The following is a 23,830-nucleotide window of genomic DNA, read 5'->3' as shown; positions in this document are numbered from 1 at the left end:
AAATAATTCACACCAATTGTGTGGCTTCTGTTTGAGCTTGTAGCCCATTCAAATATTTTGAACATGCCTGAGTTCATAAAACCTTGACTTACAAAGTTCAGGGTAGTTTGGCAGCAGAAGCTCTTTATGGGAGCAACTGTGGTGTTTAAACTGTCAAATAGTCTTGGCCATTCTTCCAGGATGAGGTTCAGTGCATGTGGTATGCAAGTCATAGGAATGGCATTGGGAAACACATTGCTAAGAGCAGATCCAACAGCTGTTTTCATTAAAGACACATTATTGGACATTTGGGCAAGAACACAAGATCAACATTCAGTAGTACCCTTACTAACTCAGGACTGAGAATGCAGGAACAGTGAACTGAATAAATGCCACCCAATATCTACCAAAGGCACTTGTTACACACTGAGAACAAAGGACAAACGATGACAGTTGTGCTTTGGCTACAAAAGTACATTGTTCCATCCACCCACCTATTCACCTGACGAACACAGGCTGCCTGAAAAACATGGTCTGTGTTCTGATATGTCTTGGGAGAGGCAACTTACTGAATTTTGTAGTGCTTGTAGGGTTTCCATTTGCTTTTACATAACAGAAAAGAAAAATCAGCTTACAAAGGGATTTTTCAAGGGGATTATCAACTCTTGACAAATAACACAACAATAAAAAAATCACTATTTTTTCAGAGCACACTGCCTTACAAAACACCTGGTGGTTTTTGTTGCCTGAGTCTCACATCCTCTTCCCTATATTCAGTGTATCACTAAGTATAGCTTTTGTTTATCATAACTGTCTTAGGTTACAAGATGTGACTAGGGGGGTGTATTCTATTGCCATCTGTTAGAGGTGGGACAGTTATCTTCTTAAATGGACAGTTTTCTTTATCTCTTCCACAACCAATCCTTCCTTCAGGGAGATATCTTCTGTTAATGGGTGGGCCATGGAGTGTCACTGCATGACTGATAAAATTACACCATCCCATTGTGAGATGCTCCATCCAGAGGGAGGAGCCAAGCATTCCTACCCAGCTAGAATCTGAGATTTGGAACACCATAGCAGCCTTTCCCCACTGGATTCTCAGAGGAGCAGCTGTTTTCTCCACTGGATTCCCAGAGGAAGACCAGGCCCATCTACATCACCACTGAACCTTCAGAGGAAAATTACACCCTTCTACAGGATCTCTGCTTCAACAGAAGCACATCTGTCACTCCAGGGGGACTGCAGCCACCATTTAACAGGACTGCTACCCACACCCTGACCAACAGGGCATCAGGTTGTATTCTGACCCTGTCAGCGGTTGTCAGGTTTTTTTCTGGTACTATTACACTTGTATTTTAATTTTCCAAGTAAAGAACTGTTATTCCTATTCCCATATCTTTACCTGAGAGCCCCTTAATTTCAAATTTGTAATCATTCAGAGGGAGGGGGGTTGCATTTTCCATTTCAAGGGAGGCTCCTGCTTTCCCTAGCAGACACCTGTCTTTTCAAGCCAAGACAATAACTAAACATGGTTCTCTTTCAGAATGCTTAAATAAAGCAGTAGCTGAAGTTTCAGAATATACTGTCATCAATCTATTCTCAGGACAACATTCTCCATTCAGTAACAAACTAATTTCATGCTAGCCTTCTGGGGAGCAAGAAGAATAATCATGGCTTTTGTTTTGGTTTATACAGATAAACTAATTTTGGACACAAATATACATATTTATGTATTTGGATATATTACATATGAAATACATAAAGAAGTTTATACAAAATATTTTTAGTAAGGCTTTTTTTAATCTGTAGAGCCTGCATTGCATTGCTTTGGTAATACACAGTTGTAAAGAGACTGCTAGACCTTTAGACTTTTATATTAACTTACATCAAAAACTTAAGTAGGTAATGCTCCCTTTGATAAACACTTTCCTTATTATTTTTGCTAAAAGCACAGTTAAAAGAATTTCCAATGCCATTTCTGGTTTCTATCTGCCAATGCAAGAGAGAGCATCTTAAAGACAGTGTTTGGAGCAGCTGGGATCTCTGGAGCATGCTTGACAAAAAAAACTTTCACAACATTGTCTTTATGTAGTCTCTAACCTTTCTTCAGCATACAGTGAAAGTAAACAGACTAAAACTGACTTTTATAGCCTTGATAACAAACCCTCCTGGCATCCATCATTCTGAAAATTCAGAGAAATATTTTGCTCCTATTCCCATTTAAAACACTTGTATTTCCTGGAGCACGTAGGTGAAATTTTCTTCCAGTTGAAGACTCAATAATGAAGACACATATATACCATCTACTTGTATGTATGTGCCTACACACACAGATTTTGGACTTACTGGTGAAGGAAGAGCAAGTCCTCATTCCCTGCACTCAGAAGTTGAAGAGACTGTAAATGTCTGTGGCCTGGTTTACAGTATTGTAACCCACAAGTTACAGAAGTGTTCCATCACACAACCATAGTGCAAAGTCCAAGTGAGCAGTCTTTGAGTGATTAAGGGGAACAAATAGCTATTTAATCAACAGGGAGTTTACAGTATATTGGCCTATACAAAACACTTAACAACAGGAGAAAGCTAAAAATGTAGGTCAGTGAAAATGTGATTTTTATCTTAGCTGTGAACAAGAAATATAAGACAATGCAATTTGCTGCATGGGGCCTTGTTATGCTGGGGATTTTGGATGTTTGAGACAGCCTTGAGAGAACAGAAGTAAGACAGAAACAGTTGATGTGGGATCTATGCCTAATCCAGATGAGAAACTGAGTGAAATCAAATAAAAAGCACATGCATGCTAATGCATGATTCTGAGCTAGAGAATACAGGAACAAAACATGCTGAAATAAGATGTAATATCAGATATGCTAAGGATAACAGAAGACAGTGGACTAGCAACTGGGATTAAAATGTAGTTACTGAAGAATGGATGTTGCTCAGAAAAAGTAAATTAAATTGGTAACGTAATAATACTTCATAGCACTATTGTGATGGACTACTGAAAGAGTAGTACACAGAATTGGCCACTTTGGAAGGAATTGTTTACAAATTCATTTTTATTTTTTCATCCCTGAATAGAAACCATGGAGGTGAATTATTCTATTTATGAATAAGACTAAATTACCTTATTCTAACACAGGGATGGAGTTTCTGAACAAGGGGGTTCTTTTCTTCCTTCCTTTCCAACCCCTCCAAATAGAAAATATAGGGGATAGAGGTCAAAACAGATACAGATTTATCTATTAGCATTCTGAAATTATCCAATTATCTCTTATCTAATTATGAATAGTTATCCAATTCCTAGAATATAAATTACTATTCTCTATCCATTTATCTATCTAGTGATGAAATAAACATGGATAAAAGCATCCTCTTTTAAAGTTATTGAAATAAACCAAGATCTTTCTGGTGGATTTATAAGACAAACTGCATATAGATACTTTGGGCACTAAAAGTTTAGTAAGGAAAAAAGAGAATTCTCTTTTTTAATAATACTGAAGGTCCCTTCCACAATTGAAAAGCAACTTTTGCTGAAAATTCTTGCTTCTCGGTAAATTATATCAAAGATAGCATTGTTTTAATTATTGGAAATTTCTACTTTATCAGTTGTACCTAAATATTAGGTTTTTCCATAGTATGTAGAACATGTACATAACGTTGCATTTGTTTAGTAATTAAAAATGTTGTTTTAACATAATTGTCAGCTATTACTTTTAGACATTGCACTGGGAGTTAAGAATCAATCCAATTATACTAACCTATCTTTGCTCCAACACTGCAAAAGGAAACATACACTACTTATATTTACTTTATTTTCACTAGCATTTAATACTTCATTCACTATATACTCCACTTAGCAAAAAAATCCAAGTATTATCTGGGGTTAGCTCAACTTTCTACAGCATTAAAACCTCTGGGATTAACTTTAAGAGGAATCAAGAAAAGGCAACTTTGGCTCCACTAAGGATTATAATACCATTTAATTAATTTACTTTATTTGGAGGAAATGAGCACAAAACTGTTCATAATAGTTTAAAATTGCATCTTATCCTATAGACAGAACTTTTTCCTTTGTTTACAGAAGTTCCTATTCAGAAAATTTTACTCCGCAAACTGTAGAATTTTATTCCTTCACTAGTATCACACCTGTACTTGTGCAAATCATGCAATTTTACTAAAGTCACTACCATTCAAATGTTATGAAAGTGATACAACTGAGGGATAAACAACTTTGCATAAACATTTTATGGCATATCTCCTCCTGCAAACATTTTAAGAAGTAGCCAGGAGATTCATGTGCTTCACATGATAAACTTTATATTAAATCAACTTTACAAAACTGCTAAGTATCTTTTGACCAAACACAAGGTATCTGAAGATCTGAAAAACCATGCTTCCAAAAATCTCTAATGAATGGGGAGAATCCTGGCACTGAACTTTTCAGAGAGGGGGAAGAGATTCAGTTTTATTAACATCATAAAATGAACTATACTTACTAGAAGATAATGAATAGTTAGGGAGAACTCTGTTCAAATTCAGCTGCTTTTTTTTTTGTAAAAGCCAGGTCTGCTTTTATAATAAAAATGCTATGTCTGAAACAAAGTGGCTTTTTATAGGAGAAAGCACAGGATTAACTGTTCTGTTTCATTTTATTTAAAAGCTGACATTGCTGCTACTGTCTAAGGTAATAAATAAAGTAAGTGACTGAGCAAGTGATGCTCTCAGTCTGCTACTTTTATGCCTTATGCTTATTTAATTCTCTAGGTTTTAAGGATCATCTTGTAGCTTGACCAGGATAAGGGCCTACTCATTTTTAAAACACACTATATTTCTGAATGTGACTGGATACCCTGAAATCTGCTTAAGTACAAAGTGAAAATTGTAGGCAAAGAGGAGCCCCTACTTCCCTTCCCCTCCAAATCACATTTTTCTTTGTTTGTACAACATCAGTACATACTAGAGAAGTCTATTTCAACTTAAACATACATTTTGAAATGCTTATTTTAAATAAAAATTAATTTAGGAATGTCAGGCTCATCTTTGAGGAAAGTATACAAAGCGAGACAAAGACTAAATTATGAAACATACTATTCCAAGTACATTTAAATGTATTGGACAATTAACACAAAACTGGAGAGATCTTATGGCTTGCTTTGCCCAATCACACCAATCAAGAAAAAAAGAGAGGAAACAAGTTTAGAGGTCCTGCCAGGAGTCTGCTCCAGGCCAGGCTCTCCATGGGGTCCCAACCTCCTTTGGGCACATGCACCTCCATGAGCTGCAGGTGGATAATCTGCTCCACTGTGTACTCTCATGCTGCAGGGGGACAGCCTGCCTCACCACGGTGTTCACCATGGGTTGCAGGGCAATCTCTGCTCCTGTACCTGGAGTACCCACACCACCTCCTTTCTCTGCTGACCTTGGCATCTGCAGAGCTGTTTTTCTCACACATTCTGACTCCTCTCTCCAGCTGCAGTTTAACAGAAGTTTTTCCTCCCTTCTTAAATACACAATCCCAGATGTGCTGCACCACCCCTGATGAGCTGGGTCTGGGCCAGTGATAGGTCTGCCCTGGAGCTGGCTGGCATTGGCTATGTTGGATATGGGGAAAGCTTCGGGCAGCCTCTCAGAGAAGCCACCCCTGCAGCTCCCTGCTACCAAAACACAACCAAGCACTACTGAATACACACTCTTACAGAACTAGACCAAAAGAACATACTAGTTTATCCCTTTTTCCTAGGCTATCATCACTACTTGGTCTAGAAAGTCAAATATTATTTGAAATTGGTTTTTATTGTTTAAAGCCATTCTCAAAGCTAGGATTTTGCAAATGTTGATATGCTTTAAATTATTTGGTGGACTTTATGAAGCTACTGATTAAACTAACACCATGCCTGCTGCTTCTCCTATACTTCAGCAACGTAACTTTTCCTTTACTGGTGCTTTTTATAGTCCATCTTTTCTTTCTTTAAACTCTCCGATTATCTTTAAATGGCACTGACTTACTAGCTATACTTTCTCTACTTGTACATTACTTGAAAGAAACTAACTAGGCCAAATACCTGTATCTGAGTGGCAAACCAAAGACCATCTAAAAACATGGCATCCAAAGACCATCACTGTAGCTTGTTGACTTCATACCCGTGATATGCGATACCAACTTCTTTTCACAGTTCATTAACAGCATAAGCAATCTCTTAGTGCCCACAATTGTGGGATATCTGAAGTCATTCTAAATATTTTAGAATCAAATTTACTACAAACACTATTATCATACATTGTCCTCTTCATGCCATTGGACAGAAGTAGTATTCAATATGAAAAAAGAATTGGGGGTTGGGGGTCTTTTGGACTTGATATCAACTTTGACTCCAACAACAGCAAAATTCCTGCAGACCTTGGTAAGATCAGAACACCTTCATGAAAAGCAGTAACTTGATGGGGGACAATTTCTATAAATAAACAAAACCCATCAAAAACCCCACAAACCGCCGCAAACAAAAAAAAAACCCACTAAGTAAACATCATGCTTCCTAATTTCCTTCCATTGAAAGTCTGCATTCATATGAAGAATTTGTTGTACAGCCAAACTTCCTGTGGCATTATGATTCTCTTCATTTTCTCTCAAGATTACTGAACCATGCTAGGTTGTCTCAGCTCCTCCCCATAAAATAAGCTTAATGACCTCAAACACAGAATTAATAAAGGCCAAGGATACATTTCATTGGTAAAAAAGTGTTCTCTACCCCTTTGCTTTAATTTGATCATGACTACAACACCAAGTGAAGCAGAGCAATGGTAGGCTGCACATTGAAGAGTAGTGTGGTAAGGTAGAGTGTAAGACTGCACATTGAAGAGTCAGTGTTCCCTCTGACATGGTTAAAGTACTTCTTGACGCTGTTCTTTTCTGCAACTTCAAGTTTTGAACAGGATTTCAAATCCAACAAACAGTTCCCTACAGGCCAATGAACTTTCTTCCTCGTTCAAAATTTATGAAATCAGACAAGTATCTAGAATGCAACACATCCCTCGAGTATATGACAATAAATTAGACATTTTCAAAGCCTTGAAAAAGGTTATCTTAATTAACTTTAACAGATGAACTCAGTATTAACTTCAAATAAAAGATTATATTCTTGTTATTAAGCACGACATCATTCACATTAAAACACTAGCTATACTTTGTTCATGTATAGAAAAAATATGTTAGAAATGCTAAAAAAGAAACTCCACAGGCTAAATATAGATTTTCCCTTTCCAAGTGACCCAGAAGAAAAAGAAATTGGAAAAGACATTGTCTAGATAATGATTTACCTAAATAGAGTTACTGAAATCCAGCTCCAGTTTCCGTTATATAGCCAAACAGCCTGCAGGTATAATATCTTCAGCTGGCACCAGGCTTAATGCTTCTTTATTGATCTGCTATGGCTTAAGTGCACACATAGGATATGGATTGTTAAACAATTCTTGTTATCTATCACTGATTATGGAAATATAATACATCTTGCAGCAGCATCTGCACTTTCTCTAACACGAAATGCTACTTAAAGCAAACTGTCCATTTTATCCTGTGAACTCTCTAACACTTGTGGGGGTTTTGTGTACCAGTTAAATGCCTGAATTTGTTAAGTACCAACTGCCCAAAAAGCCCTCTCTGTTATAGCCCATAGCATAAGAGATAAAGTATCATTAGATTCTTTGCATTTGATTTGCAACAAATGTAACATATAATTATAACTGAAAGTAATAAGTACTTTCAAGTTCTTTCTATTTCCTTCTCTTCCCCAATTGATCCTTTCCTTCTTCTCCTTTAAAGATTTTAACAAATTTGTGGGATTTGTTCAAGTCAGTCTTTGCAAAGGGTTTGGGACAGCTATTAATACAGCATGCTGAGTGTTTCCTATTTGGTGCTCAGTAGGAATTAAGATAAATAAATCAATGCTTTTTCATATTTTCTTTATACTTTTGTCTCTGTACTTGTCACAGAGACAAGAATATAGCAGTGCCATCAGAGCGTCAGAGTTACAAGGAAAAATGAGGCTTCTGCAGTCCTCTAGTTTTTTCTGCCCAACAGAGAATTCTGTAGTTGTGTTTTCCTTTCTACTAACATCAAATTTGCAAAAAGCTAAAAAAAAAAACAAAAAAAACCTTCTGTACCTTCCCTTTGTCCAAACACTGAAAGAAGACCCACCTGATGTGAATTCAGACTATGAAGGTACTTTTAAAAGAAGTCCACTTCAGGGTTCACTCTCATGCATTCTGCTAAGTCAGATTACCGAACACAACACAAATGTTAGAACAGTAACAGAGAACTGTCAAATAAACAGGAGAAATCCTGACTAAATTAAGTCAATGGCAAAACTCCCAGTGGCTTCAATGGGGCCAGTATTTCATCCTTATCTTGTTGATCAGAGCAATTATTTCACTGTTCAGAAGGACCAGACTGCTGCACCTGCCAAGAATTTCTTAAAGCAGCCTACCATGGTGAGTTTTAATGGTATATACCACTATAACTATTCCTTTTGCATTCTACTAAGGTAAATTCTTCAACTGGCAAAAATGTAACATGATTAACAGCACCCACAACAAAGGTCTTTCCTTTGTATCAGCCAATGTGTCAGACATAATAAAGCTCTCCTTAGCATAACCTTACCACAGGTCTGCAAACAAATGATTATCACTCCCTTAACACCTATTCCCAAACACTGATGGTCAAGCCTGCTAAAGTGGTATACCCGCATTAAATAAGAACTATTTGACCCAGCAAATGAAGTGCTTTCTTGGTTTGGCAATGTGTTACAAAAAATGCTTCCTATTTCACAGTGAATCACAAAGTACACACTGGAAGGAATATCTTTTACATACCATGGACCCAAATTCACAGTAGATTAACTGTGAGTAGTATAACTGAACACTTCTTCTATTTCTTCACAGGGTTTACAATATACACTGTAACTACACTAACCAAAATGATGTCATGCAGATACAATCCAATGGCCAGAGAGAATCAACTTATCCACATGAGAATCAATTTCACACTGAGCTAGAAGAAAACCGGTTTTAATGTGCTGCAAAAATGACCAAAACCAAGGCTCTTTTTGACAAGGACACCAGTACTTTTTTATTTGAAAATATTTGAGAAATCTGTTGTAAAATTGTGCCACAAGCATTTTTCCCTTGATAACTAATTAAATGAACTATCCAAGCACAACTGCTTCATTTTTTCTCCTCAGACTAGGATATAATTGCAAAGTATTAATTCTGCCAATACAGTTCCTTTGTAGGGAAACATGGCAGATGCTTACTGCCAAAGGCATCATAAGAACTTGTCTTACTTTCAGAAGGACTTTTAATCACAGGAGCATAAGAAAATCCTGTCTGTAAGACATGATATGACCCTTTCTAGATCTTAACATCTTTACTTCATCATATCCGGCTGGAGTCTATTTTACATTACTCCATAGGATCTCCCCCATCTCAACTCAACAACTTCCTGGTAAAATGTAACCATACCCAGGATATCTAACATAATTTACTGCGCTAACTGAAATCTCCTGCCTAACTCCTGTCGCATTGTTCCATGCTTTATTAACAACCTGATTCAAATGAGAACGTCAGTCCATAACTTCATTTAAGCATCTCTGAACAGCAACCTAATACCACTAATGACTACTCTGGTTACAAGAAACCTGCTCCATTTTAGAGAAAATAAAACCAAGTAATTCATATCTATTTAAATAGATTAAGATTGGAAAGTCTGATCATTCAACAAGATTTTACCCTGAAATGTCCTCTACAAATCCCTATATGTAATTCAAGCATCCATTTATTTATAAGCTGGTTTCAAGAATGTCACCAGCAATTATTTTCACTTTAAAACCCCTCAGGTTTGACTGAAAAGTTTATTTGAAAAAAGTGCTAGAAGAAACACATGCCTATCAATACTGATAGAGTTTTAAGATAATTACAAAAGATTTCTCAATGCAGCCATAAAATTTAATATAGTTCAGCACCACATAACTTACATTAAAAAGGTTGTTCATAATATTTATTACCTCTAGCTGCACTATTTCTGCTCACCCATCCATTTGAATTGAGGCATCCTTCATCATCCATATACATCAGACCTTCTCTTTGATCTCTAATGGTAAATTTAAAGGCTGAGTAAATGTTCTTTGAAACACAGAGTGCGGCACAGCTGTTTATTGTTACATAGAAGACAGTAAGTCATTAAAATTGAAACTCAATTAAAACAGTGGAACATCCCCCTAATCATTCCCCAACTTTGAAGTAATACTCTTTTTGGTGATATCTCTAATTTACAGTTAACTAGTTTCTTAAAGTGGAATAAGTCAAGCTTTGGTTAGGGTCAGAATTAATAAAGTACATCTTTCATCAAAAGACAGAGCACTCCTGGCAAAGCACCCTGCTGTGGTATTTGCACTTAGAACATGCAGCAAACACCCACCAGATACGCAGCCTACCATGATAATTGCATGAAACTCATCAAGCCTGCAGTTTTTACCAGTTTGCTGAAGGCTTTCACAATCCTAAAAAGAAAACTTCAGCATTATGTAGCTAAGTACACGTTACTTTTCAATTAGTTCTGTAGCAATATTCTAATTAGTAGAGGGTGAGCTAAGTCTTTGCTTCAAAGTGTAACTGAATGTAAACAAAACCTTAAGGATTCAAGTTTAAGAACTCCTTCCTTTTGCATCCTTGTTATCATCAGTCTTTGTGTTTCAGCCAGGACATAATTAGGAAAAAAAAGCATTACTTTTTAAAAATTTTTAAATCTGCCAGAGTCATGAAGCACCGCATATGCTTGATTTGATGACATTTTCCAGCTCAGATACCAGATCAAATTCTTAGGGATGGGCAAGTCTGAATGAACACAGGGGCAAGGGAAACATGAATTTATGGGCCTTCACTTACCATGTGAACATTAGCTGAACTACTGATACCAGGCTCATGAATAGACATAACAGCTGACTGCTCACAAAAAGCAGAACAGTCCTAAACATGCTCTCATTCTTTAAAAATCCAGAAAAATAAAAAAAAAAACCTGCAAGTTTAGTACTGATGATACACAGCTCTGTAATAATGTCAGGCATTTAGATTCAGGAAGATGCTGCCCTTTTTCACCATAAGAAAAATCCATCAAGACCATGGGGGTGCAATTCACAACATAGCTACTGAGGAACATTGACTGTCATTCACAACCCAAGATGCTGCCTTAAAATGGCACTATTTTCATCCTTTGGCTGATATGCAAGGGTATGAGCAATGCTGGCCGAGGCACTGGCTGTGTCTCATGCTCTCTAAAACCCAGCATGTCCAATCACATCTACCTCCAAGTCTAGGATCCAACCACCCAGAGGCACTGAAAACCATCCTACATAACCAGATGGAGCTGGCTGGGTAACATGTTCCCTGAAGTTCAAGAGCTCTCTCTCAAATTAGTGCAGTTAACCTCAGGGAATAATTCTTTAATTGCAGTGCAGCTTTCCACTGCAGAAAAGAAAAAAAAAAAAAAAAAAAAGGCAAAAAAAAAGAAAAACCAAACACCAAAACAAAAAGAGGAATCATTTATTAGCACAGACATCTCTGACTCTCTGAAACTCACAACCCAAGAAAATTTTTGCTGAATTCAAACTGCAGTTTAAAACTTTGTGAACATACAGTTACGCACTTTAAAAACAATCTGCTAGCACAGAGTTTGTCATGCTTAGACTAAGACCCAAGGAAATTTCAGCTTCAAATGTTAAAGTCACCCTTTTACCTAAAGTTAAAAGACCTTTAAAACTATTTTTTTTTTTGTTTCAGAAAAGCACTGGGAACTTTCCTATATGCAACTCAAAACCAGCTGTACTTTGCAAGTAAAAACTTTCCAAGTGCCTGGCTTTCTGCAGATTTTTGGCAAATCTGTTTGAAAAATTGAAAAGTGGGGGCCTGAGCCAAAGCTTACTGAAGTCTGTGGAAAAACTCCCACAGATTTCATCAGGATTTGGATTAGGCTCTGAAAAAGTCTGAAGTAATTGAAAAATCAGTTCTGCATGTATAAAATATGAAATTTTCACTAGGTTTAGATTTATTGGACTCCTTTATGGTAATGTGGAAGAGCAAATACACTGTAAATGGTGTTAGTGATGTACATATAGTTTTACACTGTTAATTCACCACAGAGTTCCATAGACTCGTACATGTTACTTATACTACATGTACACTACATTCCAACACCATAGAAATGATGAAATCAATCTCACATATACAAACCCCTTCCTTTTAAAGTGACTTAAATATTAAGAAAAAAATAGCATTAATATCTTTATTGTTCAAGTGGGTTTTTAATTTTTTTTTTAACTGAAGACCAAACATTCGCTTAATTTTTTTAAACTGAAGATTAAACAGACCTTCAAGAGCTGTAAGACAAATTCAGTGATAACATACATAAAAAAATAATTATGCAAACAACTGTCTCATTCTGGTCACACTTGCTTAGGGCAGTTTATAATTATGTAACACCAGCAATTTCACCAAAAGTGCACCTAATTTATGACAGTGTAAGAGAATCAGGTTTACTCAACCTAAATGTGTCAAAAAAGCAAGAATAGCAAAGGAAAAATAAATGGATTGTGCTACCTGAAATAATAGTCACAACATATCCTGATGTGTAAGCAGTTGCAACTCTGCTGACTGAAGGATGCTGCTGCCCATCAGAAGAAACTGAACAAGTCACTACACTTGACATATCCTGCTTCATTCTTCTGTATCATCTCTCTGCTTATAACTACTTGTGGATTGATAATTTGCCATGGTTCTACTTGAGGTAGACAACCCCTGTAATTTTTTGGTGGTCTTGTCCAGAAAGGGATTGCAAAGGAAAAGTAATGTCATGCAAACTGCAGAGCTAATTATGGTCTTCAAATGCCTGCAGCTCATGTACAAATACCAGCGCACTTCATCATATAAGCTGCTCTCATAGGCTGTTCTTCAAATATCACAGGAAACAAAAGCTTAAAGGAACCAAGACCTGGTAAATGGAAATCCAAAGACTAACTAGACCTACAAGACTGAATCTTCATTAATATCATACCTTAAATAAAATTATTACGCTACATTATTAAAATTTGGCTTTATTTTTTTTAAATGACAATATTTGTAGCCTCTAAAAATAACTATCCAGATTTTAGCTTTAAATTTTTTTTTACCTGCTATTATTGAATCTTCTGAAATGGAAGGTCAGAGACTGTACACTTTTCTCCATTAGCAATATTTTTTCCATAGTTTTGAACAACTACCTTATTAAAGCAGATTTTAGAAGTTTATTTTTGCTTGTGGTCTCTAATGGTTTCAAACAACATAGAAAATAAGGTCCAGTGACAAGCAGGATCATTAGGGGAAATTTTTCAACTGACAATTATTTTCACCAAAAGCTTACCTCAACATTATGAATCATTTGTGACCATTTCTACCTAAGTAGAACATATTAAAATTTAATTTCAACGCAAAGAGCCAGCAATAGAAGTGTGCACACCAAGGCACTAATGTGTTGATCCGAACTCTGCTTAGTTGAGGCAAGTTGGAATTGCAATACTGCCAACTAAATTTCACAGAACCACAAATGAATGAATCCCAGATCTCAAGAGGGATTCCTTTTTTATTCATTATGCATGACATTTTCCTCTTTAAATTATTCATTTTTTAAAAAATGTTATTGCTTTAGCCTTCTTAACCTTTGTACTCCTTTCCCCTGTGGTTTTTGCCAGCTGTAATATCAATTGAGAAGGGGAGATGTTCTAAACAACATAATAAAAACCTTTTCACAACCCTACAAAAAAATGTGTCTTGTTACTCTTCCATCTTATTTTTCCCCTTTTCACAACACTGGGACTTGGATTGCCCTGAGGAAAAAAAAAAAAAAGCTTATATTTTCTATCAGTTCTTTCATTTCAATTTAAAAAATATTTGAATGCTTTACCATTATTTATATAATCCCTGAAAATTAACCACTTGGGGAAATATCATTTGAGTCCTGCAGGGTGATGAAAGTTGACCAAGTGAATTAAAATTAAAGACCACCTCAAATATTGTTCCCTACTTTCTTCCCGTGTCTGACATTCAGAGTTCCTCCTTTCAGTGTGCTCACCTGAAACAAGCCAAATGATGCAAGAACAGGCTGCAATGCATTGTTAGGCTCACCACAATCTCTTAATCTGTGTTTTAATAGCAAAACACCCAAAAAAAAGTGCACATAGGAGCTACGACAAGACTGCAAGGCATATTTGAACTCTGTTTATACATGGGTATTACAGTATGACCTTAGGAACATCACTTATCTCCTGCATAGTTCAATTTTCCTTTCCACATAAATAAATGACCAAAGTTACTAAAACAATAGAAATAAAAGTTTTAAAGAGCTAATGAAGTTACAACAGAGAGAAATTACAAAGAGTAAAGATCCACATCAGAGAGCCAAGCAATCAAGTTTCTGGCTCCACTAAACTGTTCTTAAGCTTTTCTTCAGGAACCACAAAAACTTGTTGCTGTAAGCTCTCCCAAAATTCTCCCTAATGACTTGCTACTCCCCTTCCTTTTCACTAAATCAGCTTTATGGGACAAGGGACATATTTTAGTCTCAAAAATAGAACCCAAACAATTAGTTTAAAATGTTTGATATATTACTATTCACTTATTTCTAGGCTTTTATATCAAGGTAGAACTGTCCATTGTGAACAGCTGATAATTTTCTGAAGAAATTTTTTCAACACAAAGAACTAGAAGTTGAATTAAAGCTGCAGCATTGTATCATGTTCCATTATAGAGTATATCATATCTCATTGTTAGCTCACCCAACACAATTTAACAGGAGCGTATGACAATGCCAAGGGCTGCAAGAGTCAGAGCAACTTCTTTGCTCTTACCATTCTTATGTGATTATCATTGCAATTAGATGGAGAGAAGAAAGTTATGCTTAAATTGGCACAACAGTTCAGCCGTGCAGAGCTGCACAAGTTGGACACAGAAGCACACAATGATTGTACTGTTTATGGATTTAGTCTCTGTTATGCCTTTGTCAAACCTTGTAAAAATCTCTCTGCCTGAGAGATCCAGACTGATACCACAGGATTTTCCCTGCAGTTGGAGGGGATTGCTTTGGACTGCTTTGGGGGCCCCAGATTGACAGCTGACCAGAAAAGATCTTCCTACCCTTTTGTTGCCACCTCTCCCTGTCAGACTTATTTACTCCCTTGGGTGGTTAGTGGGGGTACTTGCTCCAGCTATCACAGTGCAAGGACTCTGCATGGACTTGCATGGACATCAAAGGGCACAGGATAGAGAAGGAAACCAGTGAAGCCAAATGTAGAGAGGAGAAATACAGAAAATAATTGAGGAAAACCAGAGGGGGGAAAAAATGAATCAGAGCCATACAGGTAGCCTTACTTGAAGGAAGAACTAAAAGGAGAAGATAGTTCACATTTTTACTAAATGTATGTTTACTTTGAGGCAGTATGAAAAATACGGGAATTTCAAAAATACTTATAGTGATGATAGATCTGTTTTGGTTTCAATATAAGTAGTACACAACTTTTCAACCTGCAAATATACATTAACTTTCAAAACAGGTAAATAGAAGTTTTGAGCATTTAAGAAAATGAAGAATAATGAATACAATTCTTCAGTAATACATAGCTACACTTTATATACATATATTAAATAAATTTAGCCAGCAAATGTAAAAAAATCTGTCTTTCTATTAAAGTGAGGAGTTCAGTTTTATATTATACATTAAAACAATAATTTTTCACTGACTGCAAACAACCCACTTCCCAGGGAAATCCATAGTTATTTAATTGATCAACCTGTATGATTTTAAGGACGTTAGGAAAGATGAGTTAGTTTGCCTTACAACTGTTAAAGTCACTTAATGTCAATTTCATATTTAAGGGCCTGTGCCAAGAAATCTGTAGGAATTAATTGACACGTTATAATGTGCTTTGGGTAGTAAAAGCCTCCAGGTACATTTAAGAAAAAAGTCCTTAGTAAAGTGATTTTCAATGAGAAATAAGCACTATGACTAAGGTTTAGATTTCCTGAATACAAAGATACTTACCGATGTCCTTTAGACACTGCTGTAAATGCTACTTGAATGGAAGCAGTTAGGGAAGAGTGGAAACAGGTGAGGGGCACTATGATAAAGATGGGTAAGATGCTGAATCTAATTTGGTCAATGACCACCAGTTCCAACAGTCAGCACTGACCAGTGCTCAGGTCTACAAAATCCTTTCAAGTACTTTCAACAACCTTTGTGAATACTCTTCCTTACATAGATTTATTAAGCAGTCCTAAAAATCTTTATGAATAACCAATATATTAAAACTAAAATAAGAAAAAAAATCTAAAAACATTATTTTAAGGGTTACTAAAGGAAAAACAAAAATGTAGTTCAATATTTTATTCCTACAGAAAATATATGGAAAATATCTTAAGTGAGAATCATACTTCATTATGGACTACAGTCTTCTGCAGAAATAAACAGCACTGGACTTGTGTCACATCAGTGAGAAACAACCTATATTTTTATACACTTTGCACCCAATGAGGGGCTACACAAAACTGACAGTGCATCATAGTCTCAAGCTCACAATATGTAAGCTACAGGAAAATATCTCAAACCATGTTCTGTCAGCCTCACATGGTTTTTCTAAGTATCTGCTGGTGGTTCAAAAGCATTGTCTGAGCCTCAGGGCCAACTTCTGTATCTGTGCCTTCTTCAGGCTACTTGAAATTCAAACTACATGATTCTAACTCCTCCAGGGGAAAAAAAAGTTGTTTTAATTGCTACCAAGATAACATTACAAACACAGACTGGAACCTGCATGAGTACAAATGGAAGCCACTACACTTTTCAAGATATTCTCAATTTAAGGCTCTTAAAGCTGGAGGACTTGACTTAGACTGCATGTTCTCTTCCACTAATGACCAACGAAAAATTCATAATTAAGGGTGTAAGAGAGGAATTTGCAACTACAAAAATCCCATTTCTTCAGATCAAACCATTACTAGTCTTTCTTCAGATAAACTCAGTTTATTAAGAACTTGCAGTAATATTTATGTCCAATTCTCATATATAGATTAATATTACTCTCCCAGGATCTCAAAACCACATGTTTTTCCAATTAATACTAACATTCTCCCCAAGTTTAATAGCATGTAAACAGAGAGTTCCATAAGGAATATGACACATTCTGTTTCATCCCAGTTTTCCAGTGAAGAAAACAGCTTTCAAAGGGGCAGTATTCACTCATAAATACCACCACAAGATTTTGAAAACAGGTTTTTATAATCTTATGCAAGGAAAAGAAACCCTAGAAAAATTTGTCTTCTAAAGTATGAATATAGATTCTGGATGCATATATATACTTAATGTGGTAAAGCTTTAAAGCTTGCATTTACCCATTCATAATCTAAATGGTAGAACCATTATTATACAAAATAAAATTATAATGAACTTGATAAATTAAAAACCTAGGAAAACAAAGTATCTAGTCAAGTAAACACCACCATGCTGATTCTGTATAAATACAGAATGGGAAACATCTGGTTAGGAAACAAATTTGTAGAAAAGGGTCTTGAAATTAAAATAGAGCAGAGTGCAGTATGATATACTTCCTGCACAGACTAAAGGAAAAGTATTCCACTTTGGTAAACAAAGAGCAAGACAAAATCATTCATAAAAAGAATGCTAGCATTTTGTCACAATTAGCATAAAAGTTACTAGAGGAATGGACTAAAAGCATTCCAAATTTTCAAACAATTAAAGAACATCGTTAACTGCCAGCTCCACTTTCAATATTCACAATAAAACCCTCTGATTTGCAGGAAAAATCGTACATATCAAACATTAGGAAAACCTTCCAACAATGACACTAAACTATTTTAACAGCTATCGAGATATTGTTCAAGGTGTTTATGAGTTCAGATAAACTCTGTCATGGATGTTCTGAATCCCTTAACCCCATTGCAACACAAAGGGAAAACTAAATGAGCAGTCATCTCACCTTCTAGCTCTAACTTTATATAACTTTCAAATATTACACTTACACAAAACTATTTATAAGTCCTATTTCAAAATATTCATCCTTTTCCTTATAATTTCATTTCTAAGGATTTAGTCATCTGGGCAGATTACAGTCTTTGGTATTCCACAAATTTCAGTGATGGAGACCAGTAATTGACTTTCTGGTTAAATAACGTTTTTTTCTACTGCTCTAGTTATACTTAACTATGTGAGTAAATCATGCTAAAACACAGTACAATGATGTCCTAACAAAGCCAAGAGATAAAAAATACTGGAGTTAAAAAAAAAAAAAACAAACAAGGCAGAAGAAAAAGTACGCTCTAAAGAAAAACAATTCCTTATTTAAATTTAAAACTCCTTGCTTGAACAAAGCCTTGAACTGATACAGGCAGTATTTGCACATCTCATTTATTATAGGAAAAGCAGGATAGCATTCTAGTCAAAGATTAACTGAGCTTCCCAAAATATGGGTAAAGCAATATTGTAAACAGGCCTCCAATCAGACTGACATCTAAATAAGTCTTCAAACACCCACACTTGATACTCATCAAGGTTTTAAAAGCAATCCTGCACAATACACAGATATTATAAGAAACCATTAAAAGCTTCAGAATTAACTCACTGCAGGTCATCAGGATTTATGCTATAAATTCTCACACCCATTAAACTCAATACATGACAATGTGGGTGGTCTACAGCACCTTTCCAAGCACTTCCCTGGCATTCACCCACACTTGGGGTTGGCACCAGGCCCTTAACCCCTCACCATTCCTCTCATCCAGCTGTTTATGCACTGCCAAAGGCAACACAGTACATGATATAGCCCGATGTGGTTTACAGCTATAATCATATTTAGCCAATGATTCTGATTAAATTTTAATCACCCGTATAAGAACATCTTACATACTGGGAAACTATCACGTCCCTCCTGAAATTTCTCTTTATTTTTCCCTCAGAAGAAACAAAACTGAACTTATTCAATTTAAGGTTTTCCTTAAATTGTGCTCCCCATGAATTCTACTCATGAAGAACAGAAAGAAATAATCATATCTCCTCATTAAAAGTCATATGACTACAACCCAAAGTTGGAATTCACCTTTAGGGGAAACATATTGCTGCCTTTTTCTCAGTTCATGGCCCAATATAACCCCACAAGTCTATCCTATGGCAATAGTGCTTATGGAATTATTTCTCAAATTTTAGTTTGTCAGATTGTTCCTTGCTAGAGTCCTTGGCGCTTGCTTCAACTGAAAATTGTCTTAACTTTAGATCCTCCTCTAATTTATCAAGATCAGAATTATTGCTCTCTCAATATGCCTCAAACTACTACAAGCTTGTTGCAAAGCCACAATTTTAACATTTGTGCTCATATTCCATCAATGAAACTATTAAAGAAAATAGTGAACAAAACCAGACCCAGGAGAGACCATGATCTACCTCTAACATATACTCTTGGATTAACTACAAATATTGACAAACACTTTGGAAGACATCTTTCAAATAGTTACACACTTCAAGATAATCATCAGCTTTTTAATGTGGCTTCAGGCAATTTCTCTAGATTTCAGGGTACACCATCTTGAACGTATTAAATATAACTTCTAGAAATTGAGCCTACTGCTACAGTGCTGCAATACTAGAATGGTCCTAGGCACTTTAAAAGAAATTTTTTTAAGTTGATTACTATGGAGAAAGGGGTTTTCATCATTAAGAAAAAATGGGCTTAAGTGGTATTGAACAATATTCTCAAGCCAATGCTCACGACCCTACTGAATAATTATGGGACCACCTTTGGCTTGGAGCTTAAACATCCTGAAGAACTTTCCCCTACATTACCATCCAGTACTGCACCATAAAGCCTCAGATAACAATACAATTCTCCGTCTCCCTCTCCACATATGGTTCTACCTCGTTCTCCTGTACCTATTCCAGTTCTCTCCTTTAAGGGCTGGGAAAAGGAGTTTCTCTATTTTCTAGGCATTATCAAAGAGCTCTTAACAGCACAAATATTTTGTGTACTGGTTTTCCTATATAATAAGACACCATTCTCAATTTCTTCCACGTGTAGAGACAACAGGTGCTTTTAGCTAGACTCAACAGTAAGCCAATTTTTTTTTTTTATTATCCCCACTAACAGCACTGTTTTCATATTGAAGAGTGGTCTTGAGCACAGGAATTAATTTCTTTTAGTAAGTCTAACCAGGCAAATGAATTCCAGGAACGTGCCTAGAGCACTCCAACTGCTAATGAAGAACCAGTACCGGCACAGAGCTAGTTCTGAAACAAATACAAGATACAAATCACATTGCCAGCCTCAACTCCTTCTGCCTACAGATCTGCTTCTAACAGACCACATTACTTGCCAAGGTAGAGATGGCCAGAGAAAACCTGAACAGGTGACAAGACAAACATGTTTAAAAAGTGTCAGTAAAACCTTTATTCTCACAAAGAAGTTCTAAGTTTTCTCAGTCTGTTCAAAGACAAACACAGTTTCAAATCACACAGCAAATCCTGCTGGAGGATAGCTATTTAAATACTATGCTATTCTGAGTGTTTGACAGCAGTATTTCTCTCTAATGAACTTCTCATTAATTAAGATAACATTTTTTAGTTTCAACCTCTTTCAAAAATTATATTCTCTCAACAGTTAATGAGTAAATGCAAAGAATATCAAGAGCAATATTTCTTCTAATTTGTTTATAATAGTTACAAATTTTTCTCCTTTCCTAACAGACTCATAATCTAATTGCATAGTTCTTTGAACTCAATAGTCAACTAAATAGGAAGAAGTGAATTTCTTTATTAAATCAAATCACCTTATTAGCTTAGGTGGAAAAAGTTGAACTGCAGCTACTCACACCCTTTCAAAATTCTTAGAAGAGAAAACAATGGTTATATAATCAAAGTTCAACAAATTAAACGCCCTTTGCACATATTTTAGTCTTGCAAAGAAATACTAGCAGAAATATGTAAAGCCAATATGAACTTAGTTATTATGCCTCACTTCCTTACTTCACATGACTATGAGTCTGGTTCCAGATATGACAACAGTATAACACTAAAGTAAATTAATATATGTTGATAGAATTTCTACCACTGCGTAGTCTGCAGCTGTTTTACCAGATCATTTATAGTGGCACATGCAAAGGAGGGCTGCACATAACAAGGACTTTTGAGTTGTTGAAACATCGTACAGACCATTCATATTATATTAAACAAGAATTTAATTATTCTTCATTATGTAAGAAAGCAAAATACTGATAATCAAGATACTGCCCTAACATAACTCCAATCTTAATCAATAACAATATCCATATAGCCAACAAAACAAACTCCTAGGTTTAAGCATGATGCATATATAAAATACAAACTTTTCCTTACATATGTGAAGACTGCTGTAGGAGAAGGAAGGCACCGAGGTCAAAGACCATAGCGATATTACGGTTTTGGAGATTATGAAGCTGAACAAGCAGCCAATCCAGATCTGGAGCAGTAAGATGGGGAAAAAAATACCTGTTTCCAAGTCACCAAGAGCATCTAATGTTTACTAAGTCTATCTATCTCACTGGAGGAAAACAGCAGGAAGAAAATGTCTTGCAACAGTACAAAGATGCTAAACTCCAGACTCTACAGAAAAAGTATAACTCTGCTCCCACTACAACTAAAAAGTCAGAAAACAGAAAAGGACATTAATAAAATTTCCTTTAAAAATAGTAATTCCTTGACAGTCATGTAAATTATTGTGAAATCTTGCTCACATTCTTATTCTATATGGGAAATAATACATACTCAAATTAGTTCCATCTTCAATTTCTTGCTTTCTATGAGATACCACCCAGTTAACTAGTACTTTCTAAAGTTACAGATTTTTAATTTTGTGTTATTACTACTTCATTATTTATCATATGGATAATGCCATAAAGCCACTAATACAAATATATTAATTTCTTTACCAAGAAAACAGGACTTTTCACTACTCCTTTTTCCATCACATTAGAAACGTACACATGAATATACACAAGCATACATCCAATTGAAAAGTGCAAAGAAATATGTGATAAGAAATTTCAGTATAACAGTGACCATCTGTATTTCATTTGCTGCATTACTCTGCACACTGTGCAAGAGCAACTGTAAGTGTTGAATAGAATGAGAAAGCTTCAAACTTGAAATTATCATATTACCTAAGTCATTCTACTTGTCAGTGACACCAACAGGGTTTGGTTCCCACAATCAATGGAAAACAAACTGCCAAGAAAATAAAATGTGCAAAATTTTTAGCTTTAATATGCAAATAAGTACTTTGGATTCTGAACATTCACGAACTTCATGTCTTTACCTGGCATAGCAGCAGCTGAGTGAGTGGCCGAGTCCATACTCAATGAAAGGCGACCGCCTTTGGCCAATCTATCACAGAAGAGGGTGATGTTTTTCTTCAGTCTGCTGGTATCTTTGGGCATGGACAACTGGCTGCTGAGAGTCAGGGCCTGCTCCTTGGAGCTCTTTGATAAACAAGTTCTTAATAAGTAAGAGACTGCAGCATCCACAGTTTCTTCCCAACCCTGCATTAGAGAAAAGGAAATTAAATAAAATTAGGTGAACTGCAATATGATATATCATATTAAAAATAAGGTAACAAATCATGGACCGAGAATTTTCAAACTAAATTGGTACATAAAATATGGCTTTGGGGTTAATGACTGTCATGAAAACCCAACTTCAACTTGTACAAGCAAAAGTTGAGAAAATAAACTTGTTCCAATATTGAGGTCAGAGAAATCAAATTTCATTAGTAACAATGTATGGACAGTATGTGATATAAAAGCTAAATTCAGTTGTTGCATTAATAACTGAAAACTAGAAGTTCCTGGTTGTGACATTTGAAATTAAGAACAGAATGGAGATGTAAATAAAATCATAATACATAGTATGTAATATTAGGATGATGAGACATCAAGGCCAGGAAAAAAAATACATATCCAATTGTACGTTCCTTGGAATCACAAAGAGTTGCATAATATGCCATAGCAGAGAACATCATGACTGCAACACAAAGGTATAGATATTCAGTACCCATTTATCAGATCAACTAACCCTAAGTTATGAGCACACGTGTCAGTGCTGTGATGAACAGGGACTTTGATTTCAGCAGAGTGTCAAGCTGTAAATATTTATGAAAAGACCAGCTTAGTAATCACTTCCAGTGAAAACAAACAAATTACACTCAGAAAAAGCAAGTAAGTTTCTTTTCAATAAGCACCTTGAATAGCACATTTAAAAGTTAGCTTTGAATCTGTAATCTTTACTGGGGTTTTATACAAATAAATCAAAGGCATTCCTTTAAGTAAGAATTCTGGATAGAAGTCTTACTATTTGTGACAAGGTTATTAGGTTAATGCATAAAATCTAATACATTATATCTATCTCATTTTTGCAGTATGACACACAGATTGACTCCTTTTGATGTATTCCGGAATCTTAAATTACACTGTGATGAGCCTATGTGATTAATCCACAGCATCTATAATTAATGAATTTCAAGACAGTCACAAAGCTTTCTCATGTCTTTTCATTACAATCTCACAGAGCTTGGATAGAGTTAGCAACTAATACAAAGGGCTTGGTGGCCTGCTAACTTCATGACTCACAACATCTCTTAGTATTCAGCCACCTGTAAGCAAGTTCCATGTATGTGCTGCCTACAAGCACAGGAAAGTATATTTAACCACTGCAGTATTAGTGTCTGCTCTCTCAATGCTCCTGATT

General features: G+C 35.8%; 1 protein-coding gene across 1 annotated transcript in view; it reads right to left on the bottom strand.

Annotated features, from left to right (window-relative positions):
• Nucleotides 1–23,830, bottom strand: part of BBS9 (Bardet-Biedl syndrome 9) — a 283,138-nt gene that overhangs the window by 118,932 nt on the left and 140,376 nt on the right. The window contains exon 21 of the mRNA XM_054645353.2: nucleotides 22,404–22,626. Coding sequence (XP_054501328.2) covers nucleotides 22,404–22,626 — 223 coding nt within the window. The remainder of the gene's footprint in view (nucleotides 1–22,403; nucleotides 22,627–23,830) is intronic.

This window comes from Agelaius phoeniceus, chromosome 1 (assembly GCF_051311805.1).
Source record: "Agelaius phoeniceus isolate bAgePho1 chromosome 1, bAgePho1.hap1, whole genome shotgun sequence".
Lineage (NCBI taxonomy): Eukaryota > Metazoa > Chordata > Aves > Passeriformes > Icteridae > Agelaius > Agelaius phoeniceus.
The sequence above is the reverse complement of the archived record's forward strand: the minus strand, read 5'-3'. Positions and strand labels throughout refer to the sequence as shown.